The sequence below is a fragment of the Dreissena polymorpha genome, chromosome 6 (assembly GCF_020536995.1).
Source record: "Dreissena polymorpha isolate Duluth1 chromosome 6, UMN_Dpol_1.0, whole genome shotgun sequence".
NCBI classification, from domain to species: Eukaryota; Metazoa; Mollusca; class Bivalvia; order Myida; family Dreissenidae; genus Dreissena; species Dreissena polymorpha.
This window is the reverse complement of record NC_068360.1, coordinates 42,925,471-42,945,609: the sequence shown is the minus strand read 5'-3', so window position 1 is coordinate 42,945,609 and position 20,139 is coordinate 42,925,471. Positions and strand designations below refer to the sequence as shown.

The following is a 20,139-nucleotide window of genomic DNA, read 5'->3' as shown; positions in this document are numbered from 1 at the left end:
CCTTAGCATCTCGGACATTGAAGAAGCAGAAGTGTGAGATAAGGCCAGTGTGGTCCGTGAGAGATGAATTAACAAATCACGGAGTTCCTCCGGAACAGATTCCGACCAATCACACACCATTTGTAAAATTGTCCCTAGCATGAAGTCAATTTGGTTAGTCAAACCTTATGATCTACGTTCCCTCATTTCCCAAGTTTCCAACATTGAAAACGGAACAGAAACTGAATTGGAACCACTTGGCATTACAAGAGATAGCTTGCTTATGTCCGGATCTGGAACCGGAAGTTTTGAAAAATCCAACCCAGATGTTGCATGTGGTACAGGAGGTTTGTAACTTTTACTACCTTCCTGGTGTTTTGGATCAGCTAGTTCCTTAGGAATTTTCCATGTTTCTCCTCGTTTTGGAATAGTCTTATTAGCTGATTCCAATGATTGAAGAACAGATAGAACAGTAGAACCAATGGGAAGTCGTGGGTCAGGACGAGCCGTCGACTTAATAACCCTGTTGGGATCAAATGTACGAAAAAGTTGTTCTGTCACAGAAATCGTCGCATTTGAAGACAGTTCAGCAGGTCTTGGACAGTAATCTTCACCAAGAGTACGAAACATCAGTTCATAGATCTGACCAATCGGAGCTAAATATTGATCCGTCTCAACATTAGATTCTGCATCTGAATCAGCCTCACTCTCTACAACACCAGCGGTTTGTATAGAATCAGCAGGAACAGAAGTGAGAATATCTTGTACCGGATTGTAATTGTCTGGTAACAGCGAATGATCATCCCCGACGTCAGTAAACTGATAATGTAAACCGGAAGAAGGTAAATTATCAGCATTGACCGGTACAAAATGTCCCGCCGATTTCTGTATCCATAGTGTATCAGGATTCGACAGGGTAGCTGTAGGGGGTACACGACTAGATACTGTAGATGATACCCGTGGTGTTGACACTGACGCCGTAGTAGTGAGATGAGCTCCTGAAGATGCAATACGTGTGGCAGTCAACGTTGGAACCGACACATTTGGCATGGAAACATGCGATTCCATAACGGAACACGATGGTGAACGACTATACGTATGGTAAGTCCGATGCTGTCTACGTGAACGTTGCCGACGTCCTCGTTTCCTGCAATGTCGAGATCTGGATCGGCTGCGCTGTCGAGATGTGGATCGGCTGCGATGAGATCGAGATTTATTGGAATACCGTCTCCGTGAGTGACGACGTGATCGCTTATGAGCGCCGCGACGATGATAACTGCTCGACGAAGAAGAGCGTGTCCGATGTCCACTCCTTGATGAAGACGATGTATTCGACGACGAATCGGATGTAGAAGAATACGCCAATGATGAAGACCGAGTTCTTCTTGACCGGCGATTGGTGTTATCGGTGGCAGGCCCAACTGATGACTGTTGACCGGTGATCGGACCGGACCGGACCGGTGATCAATGACCGGACCGGACCGGACCGGTGACCGGACCGGACTGGTGATCGGACCGGTGACCGGACCGGTGACATGACCGGACCGGACCGGTGACATGACCGGTGACCGGACCGGACCGGCCGGTCATATTATGACCGGTTACGTCACCGGACAAAGACCGTAGAATGGCGGCTGCCATGTGGTCTGACATTGATCCAGTCGTTCCATGATCAATGTCGCCGGTATGCATGGTGTGAGTCATAAGATCTGATGACGATCGACTGACAACAACACCATCTTGCCCGGTACCCGGTGACTGACAAAACCGCTGGTCATCCTTGACCAGTGGAGTCACCGGGTAATCAACGTCGGATGGAGGTTCGTTGCGTTTGCGGCTGATCGACGTCCTCCGGCGACCTGCTTTTGTCCATACGTCGTAAGCCCACAAATCGCAAACCGCACATTTGTTATTAAATGTGCAACCGGTACATGCCAAGCAAGTATCGTGGGAATCCCACCTTGCTTTGATATGACCACAAGAACCTCTATCCTGTAAGTTCATTCTGAAATAAAAGAAACAGAAAGAACCTACAAAAAACAAATTAATGATTATAAATTCAAATAAAAAGTTAAACCACAAAATGTAAACACAAAGAACGCTGTCCAATTGACCTCAATTACTTATTGGGGAATAGGCACGAATTCCTCGTGGTTCACGTGCTCATGACGTCATGTACATGAGCGACGATGCAAACAAAGAAACCCAGCAAAAGCAGAAATATGACAATTACTGCAACAAAAAGTATAGAAATATAAACCGAATGATACAAATAAAAGATAAATAAACTTTATCCTTTTAAACTCCGCCAAAAACACAGTGAAAAGAACACATAAGTCCTGAGCCTAAAATAGGCGTGCACATGGTTTTATCCGGAAAGGAAAGATGAGTTGTGGTTCTTGATTTCCTGTTAGGTTGCATTGTACTATGTTTAACCTGATTTGGATTCTTATAGAGGTGGACGATTCCCAGCGCTTGAATATTTCCGGATGAAATAACTCCCTTGGAAAGGGGTAAGCTAGAGATAACAGGTAACGTATTTATGATATTAAAACTTAAATCTTGAAAGAAAAGGTATTCAATGTAATTTTATTTTCTAAGGGACCGAAAACGTATAAAAATGCGTATTTGAGCAGGAAATGGTTAATGAATGTTATTATTTTAAGAACATTAAATGAAAATCTATCTAGGCACAATGTGTTGTCCCTGATAAGCCTGTGAAGTTTTGTGAACAATTTCCCAGAGAGAGGATCATATTAGTTCTAGGTCACTACATACATGAGACTTGTCGGCCAGTATCACTACATACATGAGACTTGTCGGCCAGTATCACTACATACATGAGACTTGTCGGCCAGTATCACTACATACATGAGACTTGTCGGCCAGTATCACTACATACATGAGACTTGTCGGCCAGTATCACTACATACATTAGACTTGTCGGCCAGTATCACTACATACATGAGACTTGTCTGCCAGTATCACTACATACATGAGACTTGTCGGCCAGTATCACTTCATACATGAGACTTGTCGGCCAGTATCACTACATACATGAGACTTGTCGGCCAGTATCAATACATACATGAGACTTGTCGGCCAGTATCACTACAAACATGAGACTTGTCGGCCAGTATCACTACATACATGAGACTTGTCGGCCAGTATCACTACATACATGAGACTTGTCGGCCAGTATCACTACATACATGAGACTTGTCGGCCAGTATCACTACATACATGAGACTTGTCGGCCAGTATCACTACATACATGAGACTTGTCGGCCAGTATCACTACATACATGAGACTTGTCGGCCAGTATCACTACATACACTAGACTTGTCGGCCAGTATCACTACATACACGAGACTTGTCGGCCAGTATCACTACATACATGAGACTTGTCGGCCAGTATCACTTCATACATGAGACTTGTCGGCCAGTATCACTACATACATGAGACTTGTCGGCCAGTATCACTACATACATGAGACTTGTCGGCCAGTATCACTACATACATGAGACTTGTCGGCCAGTATCCTCTTCTTCTGTCGGAGCACTTCCTCCAGCTGGTTGAATGACCTTGAGAGTACGGGGTCAAGGTACTGGAGGTCGCTGGAGGTCAGGCTGTGCTCCTGGCCCAGCAGCCACTTGTAGAACACCTCGCTCAACGGGATGTCCAGCTGAAAACACCAGGCACAAAATGGTCATCAATAACATCCATGGGTCTAGGTTAAGAAAAACCTCAAACACCTATTTCCATATTAATTTAAGATATACATCCATCTAATAATAATGCAAAAAGCAGGTTTCACCAGAAACAGTGTACAGATGTCTTCTAAATTTCTACTAGCCCCTTTTGCATTTCACCACTCCCAGATTGTCAGGATATTAATATTCATGGAGACTTCCACCATGCACAACATGCACCTAAATTACTTTCTTTAATTTTCCTTATTGAGTCAGAAGATGTTAATGTATATAATGATTTACATCACTTGAGCCACGTTCAGGGAAAACTGAACTTAATGCATGTGAGTTAAGTGTTGTCCAAGATTAGCCTGTGCAGTCAGCACAGGTTTGTCATGGACTACACTTTCCGCTTCCAATGGATTTTTTGTTAAGAAGAGACATCCTTTAAATGAAAAATTCCATAAAAGTGAAAGTGTCATACCTGATAAGCATGTACAGACTGCAAAGGCTTATATGGGACTACACGTTACCCACATGCATTAAGCCCAGTTTTCCCAGAACAAGGTTATACGTATCAACTGGTGTACCATTCTGGAGTCCATGAGGGACTTGGCCATCAGCTTGCCGAGGAACTTGGTCTTGGCCTTCATCTTGTTGACCACTGCGGCCTTCGTGTTGCGAGCAAGGGGCTTGGGGAACAGCCCGCAGGGGGAGAACACGTACTGGTTACCCGTCTCATTGCCTACAGAACACAGTAACGGAATCTTCAGCAATTATTTTCCCAAATGAGAACAGCACTGTACCACCCATTGGGAAACATAATATGGACAGCAATTATGAATTTTGTTGTTTTTCCTTGACTGGAAAAGTGCCATGTACAGGTATTTTGTAAAGAAGGAAAAAAATCGCTGGGGAGAAAACACATTCTGGTTACCCATTACATTGCTTACAGGACACAATGAAATATTTTTTACCATCTATGCATGAATGTAACTGCAGGGGTGTGATTTAAGAACCAACTAAGGAAAGGAAAACGCCCTACCACCCTTACAGGGTTTGATAAAATTCTTTGAACTAGCAAAGTTAATAACTATTTGTAAAATTTATTTAAACATTTAATGGGAAGAAATCAGCTGAAAGGAGAATAAATCACACCTCTGTGTCTACTCACACACAATATCCATTCTAACAAGAGATGGGTTTGTCAGAAACACAATGCCCCCTACTGCGCCGCTTTGATTTAAACATTTTGGTTTTTATTATATCCCTTAAAAAAACATTACTTCCCTTGTAAAAATGATCTGTACCTGCCAAATGATAAATAGAAATTATCTCCCTTTAAAGCTTGTTACTTCCCTTGGATTTGTTTTTTTTTACCTTTGACCTTGAAGGATGACCTTGACCTTTCACCACTCAAAAATGTGCAACTCCATGAGATACACATGCATGCCAAACATCATTTTGCAATCTTCAATATTTCAAAAGCTATGGCCAATGTTTAAATTTTCGGACGGATGGACGGACAGACTGACTGAAAGACAGACAGATCAACTGCTATATGCCACCCTACCGGAGGCATAAAAAGAGAAGTCAATCTGTTATGATATTCAAGATAAAACAATGCACATTACTCACAGAAAAGTTATAACAAGGATGAAATAATTGGTCAGATTGCTTATTTTGATGATTGATAACTTAATATTATAGCACAGACCTTTATGAATCCATCGAGTCATGTTCTTGGAAAACTAGGCTCAATGCACGTGGGTAAAGTGTTGTCCCAAATTACCTATGCAGTCTGCACAGGCTAATCCAGGACGTCACTTTACACCTACACTGGCTTTTCATTTACAATAGACCACCTTAAATAAAAAAATGCCATAGAAGCAGAAAGTTTCATCCCTGATAAGCCTGTAGAGACTTCACAAGCTAATCTGGGATAATGCTTTATGCATAGACATTATTAAGCCCTGTTTTCACAGAACAAGACTGTCAATATGTGTCTTGTTCTGAGAAAACTGGGCTTAATTCATGTGCATAAAGTGTCGTCCCAGACTGCGGACTGCACAGGCTAATCAGGGACGACACTTTCCGCCTAAACTTGATTTTCGGTAAGGAGGGACTTCCTTGAAACTAAAAATGCCATTAAAGCGGAAAGTGTCGTCCCCGATAAGCCTGTGCGGACTGCACAGGCTAATCTGGGACGACACTTTACGCATATGAATTAGGCCCAGTTTTCTCAGAACAAGACACATATGATCCACACTATCAGCTTTCTAAAGATCCTATGAAGATGCCAAGGACTGGTTCTACTGAGAAAACAGACACGAGTGTCCCAACAAGTCTTAGGTCTTAGATGCAATCCAGATACGGATTAAGCCCAGTTTTATTATATTGCTTACCTGAAGCATCTTTCTCCTGTACGACATCGCCCCTCCAGAGGTCAAGGTCAGACTTCTGTAACTCTTTGGAAACAAGGGCATAAAACTCCAGTGTAGGACCAAGGCCTGTGCCAACCTGAAACACAAACACAGATTGGGAAACTTGAATTTCAATCTCATTAAAAGTGTAAATGAATAGTTGAATCTGATTAAAACTGCTGATCTGACAAATTAAATTCATGATTAACTAACAATACAGCAAAACAAAAAATATTCGAAGGAATGAAGCACTACAAAAACAATGTTCATGATAAATCATAAAACATACTTAAATGCAAATCACAATAAATAAATATTCCTCATTCATTTATTAACGAAGCTTATGCCATTGTTTGTATTGTAATTGTGAAGCCCTTTCATACCTCATTTTCATACTGTATCTCCAGCATAGCCCTCGAGGTGGCAAGGTCTTCCATCAACTTCTCAGCCTGCTTGAGCAAATCTGTGCGATTTACAACTCGCTGAAAAACAACATGAGCACACTGAGAATTATGCTATATATTTATATTAAATTACACCATTTTCCAAAATAAAATAGAAATTATGTTCATTACAGGAATACATATTATTCTTAACTCCAATATTATTATCAAACTCAAACTCTTTTCACATTTCACACAGGACATGTCTGTTTGATAAAGATTGTTCACAAATATTTTAGTAAATATATTTCACTTCTTAGCAGCAGCATTTTGATTTCTCAAGCATATACAACAAGCCTTTATGACCTATGTCTGTCTGTCTGTATGTATGTGTCTGTATGTTTGTATGCAGGTATATACATGCATGCATGTATGCTATTTGTTATGGAGAACATTAAATTATGCACATACAAAACAAACAAGCAAAATTGTTGAATTGATATCTCCTGCCAAAAAAAGTAATTTTATGACAAACGGACCGACGGACTGACAGACTGACTGACAACGCCAATTCTATATCCCTCCACCTTTGGCGGTGGATAAAACAGCAATCAAACCCACAGACCTTCCTCTTATCTAGCCTGGGAGCAACTCTCTCGCTGGAGTCGTTGTTTGACGTGTCCAGTGAGTTGTCCTGCAGCCTCATCAACGCGCGGTCACGGTCAAACGTTGTCGCATAGAACAGAAGCTGACGGGTGTCGAACGGGAACAGGAATGGGCTGTAACAGGCCACAATGTGAACACATGCAATGGCAGTGTTAACCCTTCACAACTTAGATACCTATTTTCACGCATTTGTAATCCTTAAGAACGTTATATTTGATTTAAGACCTCTCTTACTAGATTAAAGTTTTAAAGGCTTTATCTCCAAACCTTAGATACACTGCAACTCCAATATATCACGGTCCGTTATATCGCGTTGTCCAATATATCGCGAATCGGCTATGGCTCCCAAAAATCTGACGAGCATAATCCCCAAATAAAATGTTTTAATCTGAGAATTTGATGAATATAAATCCGTTTCAAGCTAGTACTTTTCCTTTTTTTCACCAACTTTAATCCAACATTCATAATCCAGTTTTGACCAGATTGTTTGCTTACATTGTACATCACTTTAACACCTGTGTACTGCGATAAACAATAGCCCCTCTTGTCAAACATCACAGGTCATTTCGGGTGTTACCATTCTGTATTGAATTTGCTTTGAACTGCCGAAACGCACCAGTGCACACATGATGGTGTACACAATTATAACTGTAAATGTCACAAGTCAATACTGACCTATCTCAACAATCTGTGTGCGTTAGATACAGTGTAAACTACTTGCTTTTAATTGAGAGGAAAATATCCCTTAGTTTGTCAAAATGCACTACTGTTAAAACCCATGCTTTGCATGCTTTGCATGAGAATGAATGACGTCATTTTGTACATGGGTCTAATTTGTGCATGCTTTCTTGAACAATACAACTCGGCAATGTTTTTCGGATTACAAATTTAATTATATGCATTTAAAAATACTCACAAGGAATAATGTTTTGTGTTATACCAATGAATAACATATGGATATAACACATAATTGAATAAGGTAGGTAAATAGCGTGTTTTGAGATTGCATAACGATGCTAATGCATACATATACATGCATACATAACCTTACAATTTATATCGCGCACCGGATATATCACGGTCGCGATCTTTGGACCCCTTTAACCGCGATATATTGGAGTTGCAGTGTACTGATGAGCAGCAAACAGCATAAAACCTGATCAGACTGCAAGTTACTCGCAGGCTGTTCTGGTTTTTAGTTGGTTGCAAAAGCCAATTTTACTTCGCTTCTTACGGGGGAAAGGGTAAACAATATTGGTAATGCATTTAATATTTCCATCTACTTTTGTATATAAGATGTGCTTTGGAAGAAAACCTACACCTTGAACTGGATTAACCAACTCTCATTATGTACTATTGCAATATAAGAAAATAATGCTTAACAAAGAAGAAACTAAGATTATGATGTTAACTGTTCTAACGTTCTCTGACTACCCCCATTTTCACTTTGTCAAATCACTTTGATAATAGATTATACATAGTTTATAAATATCAAAGAGTAAAGACAATAACAATAAAAATCTACTGCTCGAGTATAGAATAATTTTTTTTAAGGCGGGGGGGGTTGATTTTGAAACATCTGAGGATAAAACCTACCAAATAGGGTTCCCTTAACATCTTAATTTTAAATAAATCTAGCAAAGTTGAAAACTATTTGTTGAGCAGTCTTAGTATTGAGCAGGAAGAAATAAGCTGAAGCATGGAGAAATCACACCACCTTAGATCAGGCCTCAGTAAAATGGCAGAGTCTTGAAATAGATTTAGCAAAATTGAAAAGTATTTGTTTAACTATTATATTACAAGAGATGTATTTGTCAGAAACACAATGCCCCCTATTGCGCCGCTTTGAAATAAAATTTCAATGTATCATTTGGCAGGTTTGGAAGTTATCTCCCTTTAAAGCTTATTGCTTCCCTTGGATTGTATTTGTTTACTTTTGACCTTGAAGGATGACCTTGACCTTTCATCACTCAAAACGTGCAGCTTCATGAGATACACATGCATGCCAAATATCAAGTTGCTATCTTCAATATTCAAAAAAAGTTATGACCAAACTTAAACGAACGTTAAAGCTTTGGGACACACACATATAATGACAGGGCAAAAACGATATGCCCCCGATCTTTCGATCCGGGGGCACAAAAATGGAGGATTTATTTATCCGTCTCGATATTGAACAGAAGGAAATCAGACGACAGTAGGAGAAGTGAGACCCCTGTAAAGTATTGAAGACTTACGCGGCAGCCGCAATCTCTGCCAGCCATGAGGGCAGGTTGCCTGTCATGATCACAAGGGGGTCCTGCAACTGGCGGTTTGCCTTTGCTGTCAACTTGGAGCTCACGAAATCTGACTTCCCCAACACTGGTTTTGCATAATACGAGGGTACCTGTGTGAGGAAAGCACAATGTGCATCCAAATAAACATTATTCAGAACTCAGCTAATCCATAGGTACACACAACTGTTATGCACTTTTCTTTTATGAATATTTGCATAATATTATGAGAAATAACGAGATGGTCCCCAAACATTGAATCTCCACCATTGTCAGAATTTGTCTTTATATTTGTTGCCATAGCAACCAGAATTCTTGATGTAGGAACAACATGAAATGGCGTGCATAATCTCCATATTACCTTCTATCAATGTTTCAAGTTTCATGAAAAAAAATGAAGAAAATTTTAAGTTATCGCAAGAAACATACCTCATACACAGTGGCCCAGTATCTGTTGAAGGCATGCAGGATACATACCTCATACACAGTGGCCCAGTATCTGTTGAAGGCATGCAGGATACATACCTCATACACAGTGGCCCAGTATCTGTTGAAGGCATGCAGTATACATACCTCATACACAGTGGCCCAGTATCTGTTGAAGGCATGCAGTATACATACCTCATACACAGTGGCCCAGTATCTGTTGAAGGCATGCAGTATACATACCTCATACACAGTGGCCCAGTATCTGTTGAAGGCATGCAGTATACATACCTCATACACAGTAGCCCAGTATCTGTTGAAGGCATGCAGTATACATACCTCATACACAGTAGCCCAGTATCTGTTGAAGGCATGCAGGATACATACCTCATACACAGTAGCCCAGTATCTGTTGAAGGCATGCAGTATACATACCTCATACACAGTGGCCCAGTATCTGTTGAAGGCATGCAGTATACATACCTCATACACAGTAGCCCAGTATCTGTTGAAGGCATGCAGGATACATACCTCATACACAGTGGCCCAGTATCTGTTGAAGGCATGCAGTATACATACCTCATACACAGTAGCCCAGTATCTGTTGAAGGCATGCAGTATACATACCTCATACACAGTGGCCCAGTATCTGTTGAAGGCATGCAGTATACATACCTCATACACAGTGGCCCAGTATCTGTTGAAGGCATGCAGTATACATACCTCATACACAGTAGCCCAGTATCTGTTGAAGGCATGCAGGATACATACCTCATACACAGTGGCCCAGTATCTGTTGAAGGCATGCAGTATACATACCTCATACACAGTAGCCCAGTATCTGTTGAAGGCATGCAGTATACATACCTCATACACAGTGGCCCAGTATCTGTTGAAGGCATGCAGTATACATACCTCATACACAGTGGCCCAGTATCTGTTGAAGGCATGCAGTATACATACCTCATACACAGTAGCCCAGTATCTGTTGAAGGCATGCAGGATACATACCTCATACACAGTGGCCCAGTATCTGTTGAAGGCATGCAGTATACATACCTCATACACAGTGGCCCAGTATCTGTTGAAGGCATGCAGGATACATACCTCATACACAGTTGCCCAGTTTCTGTTGAAGGCATGCAGTATACATACCTCATACACAGTGGCCCAGTATCTGTTGAAGGCATGCAGGATACATACCTCATACACAGTGGCCCAGTATCTGTTGAAGGCATGCAGTATACATACCTCATACACAGTGGCCCAGTATCTGTTGAAGGCATGCAGGATACATACCTCATACACAGTGGCCCAGTATCTGTTGAAGGCATGCAGTATACATACCTCATACACAGTGGCCCAGTATCTGTTGAAGGCATGCAGTATACATACCTCATACACAGTAGCCCAGTATCTGTTGAAGGCATGCAGGATACATACCTCATACACAGTGGCCCAGTATCTGTTGAAGGCATGCAGGATACATACCTCATACACAGTGGCCCAGTATCTGTTGAAGGCATGCGGTATACATACCTCATACACAGTGGCCCAGTATCTGTTGAAGGCATGCAGTATACATACCTCATACACAGTAGCCCAGTATCTGTTGAAGGCATGCAGTATATATACCTCATACACAGTGGCCCAGTATCTGTTGAAGGCATGCAGGATACATACCTCATACACAGTGGCCCAGTATCTGTTGAAGGCATGCAGGATACATACCTCATACACAGTAGCCCAGTATCTGTTGAAGGCATGCAGTATACATACCTCATACACAGTGGCCCAGTATCTGTTGAAGGCATGCAGTATACATACCTCATACACAGTGGCCCAGTATCTGTTGAAGGCATGCAGGATACATACCTCATACACAGTGGCCCAGTATCTGTTGAAGGCATGCAGGATACATACCTCATACACAGTAGCCCAGTATCTGTTGAAGGCATGCAGGATACATACCTCATACACAGTGGCCCAGTATCTGTTGAAGGCATGCAGGATACATACCTCATACACAGTGGCCCAGTATCTGTTGAAGGCATGCAGGATACATACCTCATACACAGTGGCCCAGTATCTGTTGAAGGCATGCAGTATACATACCTCATACACAGTAGCCCAGTATCTGTTGAAGGCATGCAGGATACATACCTCATACACAGTGGCCCAGTATCTTTTGAAGGCATGCAGGATACATACCTCATACACAGTGGCCCAGTATCTGTTGAAGGCATGCAGGATACATACCTCATACACAGTGGCCCAGTATCTGTTGAAGGCATGCGGTATACATACCTCATACACAGTGGCCAAGTATCTGTTGAAGGCATGCAGTATACATACCTCATACACAGTAGCCCAGTATCTGTTGAAGGCATGCAGTATACATACCTCATACACAGTGGCCCAGTATCTGTTGAAGGCATGCAGGATACATACCTCATACACAGTGGCCCAGTATCTGTTGAAGGCATGCAGTATACATACCTCATACACAGTGGCCCAGTATCTGTTGAAGGCATGCAGTATACATACCTCATACACAGTAGCCCAGTATCTGTTGAAGGCATGCAGTATACATACCTCATACACAGTGGCCCAGTATCTGTTGAAGGCATGCAGGATACATACCTCATACACAGTTGCCCAGTTTCTGTTGAAGGCATGCAGTATACATACCTCATACACAGTGGCCCAGTATCTGTTGAAGGCATGCAGTATACATACCTCATACACAGTAGCCCAGTATCTGTTGAAGGCATGCAGGATACATACCTCATACACAGTGGCCCAGTATCTGTTGAAGGCATGCAGTATACATACCTCATACACAGTGGCCCAGTATCTGTTGAAGGCATGCAGTATACATACCTCATACACAGTGGCCCAGTATCTGTTGAAGGCATGCAGGATACATACCTCATACACAGTAGCCCAGTATCTGTTGAAGGCATGCAGGATACATACCTCATACACAGTGGCCCATTGAAGGCATGCAAGATACATACCTCATTCACAGTGGCCCAGTATCTGTTGAAGGCATGCAGTATACATACCTCATACACAGTGGCCCAGTATCTGTTGAAGGCATGCAGGATAAATACCTCATACACAGTGGCCCAGTATCTGTTGAAGGCATGCAGAATACATACCTCATACACAGTGGCCCAGTATCTGTTGAGGGCATGCAGTATACATACCTCATACACAGTGGCCCAGTATCTGTTGAAGGCATGCAGGATACATACCTCATACACAGTGGCCCAGTATCTGTTGAAGGCATGCAGAATACATACCTCATACACAGTGGCCCAGTATCTGTTGAAGGCATGTAGGATACATACCTCATACACAGTGGCCCAGTATCTGTTGAAGGCATGCAGGATACGCAGCAGGGCTATCACATCCACAGAGGGGTCCTGTACTGTCACAAAGGCAGGCAGCTTTTCTGTCAGGTAGGCATTGAGGGCTGGCACAAAACCTGGGCAGTTCCCATCTGTAAATATGGAAAAGGCTTTTAATCCTTTACCACTCAGATGTGCACCTTAAAACGTGAGTTGTCTGTTACAAAATCAAACTAGAGCTTTGTCACAGACGTGATAAATACCCCTACATGCCGTATGGACACATAATATTTTGCATGTCGTCTTCACAAAAAAACAGCGGACACCATGCTCAATTTTTAAAACGCACTAAGTGACCCCTTGACCTAGTTTTTGACCCAGAAAGGCCCATGTTCTAACTTGGCCTTAAGATCATCTCCATAAAACTTCTGACCAAGTTTGGTGAAGATCGGATGTAAACTACTTGAATTAGAGAGCAGACACCATGCTGAATGTTAAATAACACACTAAGTGACCCCGTGACCTAGTTTTAGGCCCGGAATGGCCCATGTTCAAACTTGTCCTAGAGATCAGCTAGATACAACTTCTGACCAAGTTTGGTGAAGATTGGATGAAAACTACTTGAATGAGAGAGCGGACATGGTGAGGTTTAAAACGCACTAAGTGACCCCGTGACCTTGTTTTTGACCCGGCATGGCCCATGTTCGAACTTGATCTACACATCATCTAGTTACAACTTCTGACCAAGTGTGGTGAAGATCGGATTTAAACTACTTTAAATAGAAAGCCGACAACATGCTCAATGTGTAAAACGTACGAAGTGACCCTGTGACCTAGTTTTTGATCTTGCATGGCCCATGTTCAAACTTGGTCTTCAGATCATCTAGATAAAACTTCTGACCAAGTTTGGTGAAGATCGCATGAAAACTACTTGAATAAGAGAGAGGACACCATGCTGAATGTTAAAAAACACACTAAGTGACCCCGTGATCTAGTTTTTGATCCAGCAAGGCCCATGTTCGAACTTGGCCATAAGATCATCTAGATACAACTTCTGACCAAGTTTGGTGAAGATCGGATGAAAACTGCTTGAATAAGAGAGTGGACAACATGCTGAATGTTTAAAATGCACTAAGTGACCCCTAGCCTAGTTTTTGACCTGGCAACGCCCATGTTCGAACTTTGCCTAGACATCATGTAGATACAACTTCTGACCAAGTTTGGTGAAGATCGGATGAAAACTACTTGAATTAGAGAGCGGACACTTAATACGGACCGACAGACAGACCGACCAACAAGTTCACTCCTATATACCCCCCTAAACTTTGTTTGTGGGGGTATAAATACATTTAAGACCTTTCTTACAAGATTCACGTTTCAAAGGCTTCATCTCCAAACCTAAGACACTTATGAGCAGCAAACAGAATAAAACCTGAATAGACTGAGTTACTCGCAGGCTGTTCTATGTTTATGCTGGTATCATGTAGCCATTTTAACTTTGCTTCTGAGTCTGAGTGGAAAAGGGTTGATAAAACACAGACTGCAATTTGAATTACCGGTCCAGAGATCTTCAGACTTCTTCTTACTACTTGACTTGGCAGCCTTCACCTCAGACTTGGTCTTCTTTGGGCTGGCGTGTGCAGGGTCCTCATTCTCAGGGGCCGGTCTGTACCTGAAAACAAGTTTCAGTTAAAGATCAGTTTGAAGTCTGATATTGATAACATGATGATATCTTCATCTAACTTTTAAATTAGCCCCCTGATTGCTGGGACATAAATCGTCTGATCACGTAGTTTTTACATCAAATGTGATACCATTTATCATTCCTTTAGGAGAGACACACTGGCAAACACAAAATTCTTCCCTACCATATGGTGTGTGTCTGCACCCAGACACTGGCGTGCCCGACAGGGTTCTCAGAGTCTGTGTCTGTCTCTTCGCCCTCGCGGTCTGTGCAGTTGCTGTACTGACGTATGGCCTGGTACACCGTCATGTTGTAGGGCAGCACGTGGTCCCCGATAAGGAACTCCAGCCTGTGTCGGGCCTGGCCCTGGCTGATGAACACTGCAGCCTGCATAAGCGATAGAACAATTTATCCTACAGCTAAATTACATTATAGAAGGAAACTCTGGGTGTCATGTAAACTTGTACTTTACATGCCTAGAAGCCTATTCACTGCTATTAGTTGAATGTTAACTGGATTGGCCCTGATTGATGAAAACAGCTGCCTGCATGGTGGATTGGAACATATGGGCTGGGATCTGGGAAAATTGGGCCTTATGCATATGTGCGTAAAGTGTTGTCCCAGATTATCCTTTGCAGTCCGCACATCTGGGACAATACTTTGTGTCTTAACTAGATTTTCGTGTAGAAGAGACTTCCTTTAAATGAAAAAGACCATAAAAGCAGAAAGTGCTGTCCCTGATTAGCCTGTGAAGACTGCACAGGCTTATCTTGGTGACACTTAACACACATGCATTAAGCCCAAAACAAGGCTTATATAGAGAATACTAGATTAGTGTTTCTTACAAATAAGCGTATTTTGCGTATATAGCACCTGAACCATGAGCTTCAATTTACATGATTTAAGGCCATTAACTGTCAACTGTTCTTCCTGAATCAGGGGTAGGGAGAGAATGGTCGAAGAAATGATTTCATGACCTATGCCCACAAAAGTAAGGCCTCAAGCTGGAAATGGAATGAGCAATCTTACCATTTTAAGTTCATCAATCAAATAACTTCACAAGCAGGACCAAAATTTGTGGACAATTGACTGAAGTAATTAACAAGAGTACCACATAACGGGTGCCACGCTCAGCTACGTGTGCAGTTTTGAATAAATAAAAGATTGTAAGAATTTTTTTAATTTTTTTAGAGGTAACAGTGACCTTGGCCTTTGACCTAGTGACCCCAAAATGGGTGTGGCATGTAGAACTCATCAAAATGCATCTACATATGAAGTTTCAAAGTTGTAGGTGGAAGCACTTTGAATTTAGAGCCAATGTTAAGGTTTTAGCACGACGCAGACGTCGGACGACACGACGAGCTGGCTATGACAATACCTCGGGTTTTCTCAGAAAACGCCGAGCTAAAAAACCTGGAATAATTTCAACATGAGAAAAAGAGTGTCACATAGCAAGACAGAACTGAAGTACATTAAAAAAATTATGTAGAAAAGCAAACTGAACTTTCTTTTGTGCAAATGAATTGTTGTTTTGACAATTACAAGATGTATGAAATGCTTTAAGACTTAACATTACCATTGTGTCGTCCACTTCCTCATCCGAATTGTCATCATCACTCCCATCATCATCTGTCTCCTGCAATTTTTTATACACATATAGCAATGAACTCACATTTTCCAAAGAAAAAACGCTATATTGAGCCTAAATCAAAATTGTATTCATTATTTTAAGGAAAGTATTTGCATCTTTCAACTTCAATGCACTAGAAAGTTGTAATAAATAATTTATAAAAAAAATATATATTGGTTTTGTTTGTTGGTTTTTGTTTGTATTTTTTATTTTATTCTTTACATATGACAGATCCCCTTTTGTAGAACCTTTTAAAAACTTTAATTCCATTTTGATTTTTTACTTCTGATCATGAACATTTGCAGACCATTTAACAAAATGCCTGGAAAAATTGAACTTGTGCGTCAAGTGTCATCCCAGATAAGCCTGTGCATTCTGAACAGGCTTATCAAGGACAACACTTTACGCACATTCATTCAGCCCAGTTTTCCCAGGACTAGGCTCAAACATACACCTACCTTGAGTCTGCCATACCCTCTCATGATGAGGTAGCGCTCTATGGCCTGTACCAGCGCCAGGGGGTCAATCTTCACTGGACCACCCTTCCACTGTTTAAGGGTCGTACATGACGGGTGCTTCTGCAGTAGACACTGAAATCAACAAGGACTATTGGTTTAGACAATACTGATTTAGTTATTTCTAAACACATGTAAGCAATAAATAACAAGAGATTGCCAAGCAATATGGTCCCCTACTGGTGAAACTCCACCATTGTCAGTATTTTTTTTATTTTTATATTTGTTGCTATAGCAACCAGAATTTTTGACGTAGGAACAAAATGAATTGACGTGCATAATCTCCATATTGCCATCTATCCATGTTTCAAGTTTCATGAAAAAAATTAAGAACTTTAAAAGTTATTGCAGGATGCAGAAAAGTGTGACGGACAGACAGACAGACTGACAGACGGAGCACAAACCATAAGTCCCCTCCGGTTTCACCGGTAGGGGACAAAAAACATACACTACTTTTGACAAAATATGCTTAATATTAAGACTGCAAACTACACTTTGACAGAATTGACAAAAAAAGCTTTAGGCTTATGCTTAGCCTCTCTTCTGTAATATCAATTGATGGGAGTCGAACAATAGGCAGCAATTATGTATGAAATTGATTGAAAAAGGTATTATCACAGCAAAGAGTCTTCATATGACATTTTTTATAAAACATTTTCAAAGTACATTTTAATAGTAAATAGGAGAAAATGTCTTGAAATTATGAACTTCATTCATCCTCTTATTGTTTTATGTGTAGGTGTCATGACTTAATATTTGTATACATAAAATATTTAAGCAGGTAACAACAATTCTGATGAGTTCTAATATTTTTTCAATTTGTAACAAGTTATTATTGGTTTGCAGATTAAACAAATTCTTATTTAACTCACAAAAGTACAATTTATGATAAAGATGAAATCTTTCATTGTAATACCAACATATTTATCATGATAATTTCAATGATTTGTATTTGTTACAAAATATTTTTTCTAGCAAAATAAACCAATTACTACACATATTACAAGACTTCAAACCTTCAGCTGATGAGTGTTGAAGAACTTGAGGGCGTTCGACCCCCTGCCGGTTGACCCTGACCCCCCGGGAAGGTCGTGAACTTTGACCTGGAACTGCTCCAGCTGGTGCATGCAGGCCATGAGCTTCTGTACGAGAGGCAGCATGCTGCATGTGTCCGGCCCGTCTGGCATCTTGATGTCCTTCATGTACATGATGTCCGGGGACTGCATGAGGGAATGGAGACATACAGAACACGTGTTGGTTTAAGTGTCATATCTATTTGTAGTTCTAATTCATGAATAATCATCCAAAATATATTTTCAAGTGTGGTATAAAAAACAGAATTAAACTTAGTTAAATGCAAATGTATATGCGTGGGTTTATAGCGTGTTCAGAAAAAAAGTATGGAAAACTGCTATTCTAGAGAAAATTCTTAAGTTCAAGGCCTGTAACTTCCACCAAAATCTATGGACCAGAAGGAAACTCAAACTACAATAAACCAAAGTGAGAACAGAAACTAACCGGACAGTTGAGGAAGACGTGCAAGAAGCGTCGTATTCTGACATCTCGTGGGACGGCCCCCTCCATGGTGGTGAGATACTGCAGGAACTTGTTCACCAGCCCGCTGTGGATCACCTCGAATGGCGACACATCACTGTCCATCATGATTAACGAGATTTCTTTCAGTGGCTCCAGACCACAGTCCTCCTGTGAAAGTAAAAATCGGGCATGCAGGTTTGGGTAATTTAGTTTTTTCCCGCTCAGATACACATTTTGAAGCGTTTTAAGTCGCTATAACAATCAAACTGAATTGCAGACCATTCTCACTAGATTTGACATTCAAAGGATTTATTTCCAACCCTAAGGTACTGACGGGCAGCAAACAGCATAAAACCAGAACAGACAGTCAGTTACAAACAGGCCGTTCTGGTTTCATCCTGGTTACATGTAGTCATTTTCACTTTGCTTCTGAGGGGCAAAGGATTAAAAGTAGCTGTTTAGAATATACATGTTCTTAAGGACCTTATTCAGAACTAAAACAATCCCTAGGTACAAACAACTTTTTTTATAGTTGTGCTGCTTTGTTACATGAATATTTAAATATTGACAAAAGATATGAGTTCACTTATCTTGATTTCCAAAATCAATTCATAACCCTATGGATTTCCGATATATATGGTTTTGTACCTCATTCAAATTAGAGCAAAACCCCATTTTTCTTTACCACTTACTGAATAAGTACTATTAAAAGGTACTAAATTCTTATTTCTGATTATTTATGTTTTTATGCAGATCCTTTATTTAGCTTCTTCCTGAAATTTCTAAACTTTTAACTTACATTCTTCTATCAGGACACAGCCCTTATTGCCAAATATTAGTGCATCACCATAGTTAAATAAAGAATTAAAACGCAGAAAATAAAAATAAAATTAAATTAAATCTGAGAATGAAATCCAGGCCAATGTTTTATGTATTTGACAAATTAAATAAAAAACAACAACAACTACCAAATGTCTTGTAATTCAAGTGAGTGATTTTGGCGTAAAGTGTTGTTCCAGAGAAGCCTGTGCAGTAAACAAAGGCTAATCTGGGACGACGCTTTCCGCTTTTACGGTATTTGTTTGAAGGAAAAGTATCTTCTTAGCGAAAAATCAACTTCAGGTGGAAAGTGTCTTCCCGTATAAGCCTGTGTGGACTGCACAGGCTAATCTGGGACAACACTTTACACACATGTATTAATCCCCCTTTGACCAGATCAAGGCTCATATTCATTTTTCTCATGTATATATATATGTATGTATACCTGCAGACTGAGATTCTCCGTGGCGGTGCATAGCTTGTTCAGTGTGGACAGGGCGGGGTGGCTGCCAGACTGGGTCTCCTCAGAGAAATACTGCTCCAGGAACCGCACAGCTGCAGTAAACACACAAAATAATGAACATTAATATGCAGCACTTACCTAAAACAAGGTTGCCATGGCAAAACAAATATGGTGTACACTTAGCACTGTGGGAGCGATCTTCAGTCCTCATTAAAAGCACCAAGTACTGGTTCTTCCCAGAAAGCTGATTTGAGAGCATTTCAAAAAGCCTTTGGCTTTCCATAGAATCAAG

The 20,139-nt window shown here is 40.9% G+C and overlaps 1 protein-coding gene across 1 annotated transcript in view; it reads right to left on the bottom strand.

Annotated features, from left to right (window-relative positions):
* The window catches only part of LOC127834093 (E3 ubiquitin-protein ligase TRIP12-like), a 78,598-nt gene that overhangs the window by 26,131 nt on the left and 32,328 nt on the right, over positions 1-20,139 (bottom strand). Inside the window, exons 19-32 of the mRNA XM_052359694.1 lie at positions 19,830-19,939; positions 18,548-18,733; positions 18,046-18,249; positions 16,973-17,104; positions 16,461-16,520; positions 15,069-15,271; positions 14,757-14,872; positions 13,201-13,352; positions 9,383-9,531; positions 7,105-7,258; positions 6,480-6,578; positions 6,079-6,193; positions 4,264-4,418; positions 3,502-3,666 (exon numbers count right to left, since the gene is read on the bottom strand). Of these exons, the coding sequence (XP_052215654.1) occupies positions 3,502-3,666; positions 4,264-4,418; positions 6,079-6,193; positions 6,480-6,578; positions 7,105-7,258; positions 9,383-9,531; positions 13,201-13,352; positions 14,757-14,872; positions 15,069-15,271; positions 16,461-16,520; positions 16,973-17,104; positions 18,046-18,249; positions 18,548-18,733; positions 19,830-19,939 (2,000 nt within the window). The remainder of the gene's footprint in view (positions 1-3,501; positions 3,667-4,263; positions 4,419-6,078; positions 6,194-6,479; positions 6,579-7,104; positions 7,259-9,382; positions 9,532-13,200; positions 13,353-14,756; positions 14,873-15,068; positions 15,272-16,460; positions 16,521-16,972; positions 17,105-18,045; positions 18,250-18,547; positions 18,734-19,829; positions 19,940-20,139) is intronic.